The sequence below is a fragment of the Charadrius vociferus genome, unplaced genomic scaffold (assembly GCF_000708025.1).
Source record: "Charadrius vociferus isolate BGI_N301 unplaced genomic scaffold, ASM70802v2 scaffold2415, whole genome shotgun sequence".
Lineage (NCBI taxonomy): Eukaryota > Metazoa > Chordata > Aves > Charadriiformes > Charadriidae > Charadrius > Charadrius vociferus.
The window spans coordinates 11,037-13,711 of NW_009648432.1; the positions used below are offsets into that span (position 1 = coordinate 11,037).

The 2,675-nt window shown below is 62.3% G+C and overlaps 1 protein-coding gene across 1 annotated transcript in view; it reads left to right on the forward strand.

Annotated features, from left to right (window-relative positions):
* RECQL4 (RecQ protein-like 4) overlaps positions 1 to 2,675 on the forward strand; it is a gene marked incomplete at both ends in the record, with an annotated part of 14,336 nt that overhangs the window by 9,418 nt on the left and 2,243 nt on the right. Inside the window, 9 exon segments of the mRNA XM_009885384.1 lie at positions 1 to 177; positions 267 to 404; positions 674 to 833; positions 933 to 1,062; positions 1,242 to 1,406; positions 1,439 to 1,633; positions 1,764 to 1,929; positions 2,088 to 2,196; positions 2,327 to 2,436. The exon segment at positions 1 to 177 is cut by the window's left edge and continues 33 nt beyond it. Of these exon segments, the coding sequence (XP_009883686.1) occupies positions 1 to 177; positions 267 to 404; positions 674 to 833; positions 933 to 1,062; positions 1,242 to 1,406; positions 1,439 to 1,633; positions 1,764 to 1,929; positions 2,088 to 2,196; positions 2,327 to 2,436 (1,350 nt within the window).

Genomic DNA, 2,675 nt, shown 5'->3' on the forward strand with positions numbered 1-2,675 from the left:
GGCGGCCTCCGGGTGGTGGTGGCCACTGTGGCTTTCGGCATGGGTTTGGATAAATCGGACGTCCGCGGCGTCGTGCATTATAACATGCCCAAAAATTTCGAGAGTTACGTACAGGAGATCGGCCGGGCCGGTCGAGACGGCAAACCGGCTCACTGCCACCTCTTCTTAGACCCGGAGGTAATTCTTAGCAGCGAGGTGAGGGGGGAGAGAGGGTTTCTCCTAAATTTGGGGGGTTTTCCCCAAGGTTATCACCGCTGCCTCCCCAGGGTGGGGATCTGCCGGAGCTGCGGCGCCACATTTACGGCGACACGGTGGATTTTTTCACCATCAAGAAGCTGGTGCAGAAGGTTTTCTCTCCCTGCAAGTGCCTGGAGCTGCACCAAAAACACCGGGATGTCATCAGGGTGAGGAAGAGACCTCCGACCTCCCTCCTGTGCCTTTCACGGCTTCTTAACTCATTAAGTAACGAGCTAACGGGGTAGAAAACACTTAATTTGTTGGGTTGCCACATCGGGGAGCTTAAATCGGTTGAGGGATGTCTGGGGAATGCCGGAACCGGGGCGAGGTGAGCGGTGGTGTAGGATCTGGCCAAGAACAGGCAGAAGAGCAGTTGGGATGTGCCAAAAGGGACCTCTAATCGGTGCCGCCGCGCTACGTGACACGTCCCTCGCAGGACCGTGAGGTGGAGGACACCGAGATGGCCGAGCTTTTGGAGGAGGAGGAGGAGGAGGATGGGGGTGCGGCGAGGCAGAGCGGGCAGCGGGTGTGCTACAAACACGAGCGAGCTCTCCCCGTCCAACAAACGGTGGAATCCCTGGACGTCCGGGAGGAAGGTGAGAGAGGGGGCGGAAGAACAGCGCCGAGGGAAACCGGCGGAGATGCCGAAGGGGATCGGGATCCTTTCGGTACATCCGCGCTGTCCTCTCCCGCAGGCGTCGAGACCCTCCTGTGCTACCTGGAGCTGCACCCGCGACGTTGGTTGGAGCTGCTGCCTCCCACCTCCTCCTCCTGCCGCCTCTTGTGCTACGGCGGATCCCGGCAGCTCCGGGCTGCGGCGCGAAGGTTAGTGCCGCGCCGTTGGATGCCGGTGTGAACGCCACGGCGTTCCCAAACCCCTGCAGCGTCACCTCCGCCGAGCGGGAGCCGCGTCTGCGGCGCCGGGGTGGGTTGGAGGTCAAAATAAGGCTCCGAGCCGCGGTGGCAACGTGAGGTGGGTTTTTTTTGGTGTCTCCCGCCCTCAGCTGTCCCCCCGTCGCCGTTTTCCTGGCCCGGGAGCGCCTGGCAGGGAGAGATCACGGTCACGCCAGTTCCTTGGAGTTCGACGTGGTCTCGCTCAGCGATTCCATGGGTTGGGAAGTGCCGCTGGTGAAACGTACCCTGCGCCAACTCCAGTGGGATCCGCAGTTGCGGCAAGGTACCGGGTTCCTCGGGGCGGGAGAGATCCCTCCTGCGCCGCTGCCGGGTTTCGGTGGGCGCCGGTTCCACCGGGGGAATTGTCCTTCCACCTACGCGCCTACGGTGACCTCACCGACCAGGAGCTGGACTCCATCTGCGACTTCCTCCACCGAAGGGTGGTGAACCGGGAGAAGACGGCTCTTGGCCAACTCCGCGCCTGCTTCCACGCCTTCCAGAGGTGAGCGTGGGTGGAGAAGACCACCCAACCCCTGCAAGACCCCTCTCTGTGGTGGCCCACCCTCCCACCCATCCCAGTTTGGGGCCCGTTATGGTACTGGGAAGGGAAGAGGCTGACGCCGGGGCTGCAGCGTGGCCTTCCAGACCTGCGGTCCTCACCCTGCGGAGGAGGAGGAGGAGAGGAGCTCCCGCTTGAAGGCTTTGCTGGAGGACTACTTTGAGAAGGAGCCCGGTGGAGAGCAGGCTGCGTGTGGCTGCGAGGAGGAGGAGGAGGAGGAAGATCTCAGCGCTGCTAAAGTGAGCAAATCCACATTTTTTTGGGGGGAGCTGCTTCAGGCTCCGACCGTCGGCCGGTATTCCCGGTACATGGCATCTCCGGTTTAGATGAGACCGGGGATGGCTTTGGGGTGAGGAAGAGGAGGGGTGTGACATCCGCCACATCTCTTCCGTCCCAGCTGCGGGAGTGGGAGAGCCAAATCCGCGCCGACGTCCGCCATTTCCTCGCCATCCGCCAGGACGAGAAGTTCTCCGGCAGAGCCGTCGCCAGGATATTTCACGGCATCGGTAAGAGAAGGTGGTTGGGAGCGTTGGGAAGGGGTTCGGGGGCCGAATTTGGGCTTATTCCACCCCACGCCGGCACCTGCCCCGTCCCCTCTTAACCCCGGGGGGGGTCTTCTCTGCCCGCTCCCCGTAGGCAGCCCCTGTTTTCCTGCCCAAGTCTACGGCCGCGATCGCCGATTCTGGAGGAAATATCTCCACTTTGACTTCCACCGCCTCACCCGCCTGGCCACCGAGGAGATCCTGGCCAGCAGATGAGGCCAGGAGGCGAGGTGACCTCCGAGGGACGTCACCGTGACACCCCCTCGGCGTCGCTCCAGCCCCCCTGCCCGCGCTGAGCCTTTTCCCCTGTGCCGACGGCGATTTTTATCTGGATTTTATCATGGAATTAATAAAAGGCACTGCATTTTTTTTTCCCCCCTCCTGCCTACGCTTCGCTGCCTGCGCCTGGGGAGTGAATAAAGGGTTGAGGGGGGGCCATCACC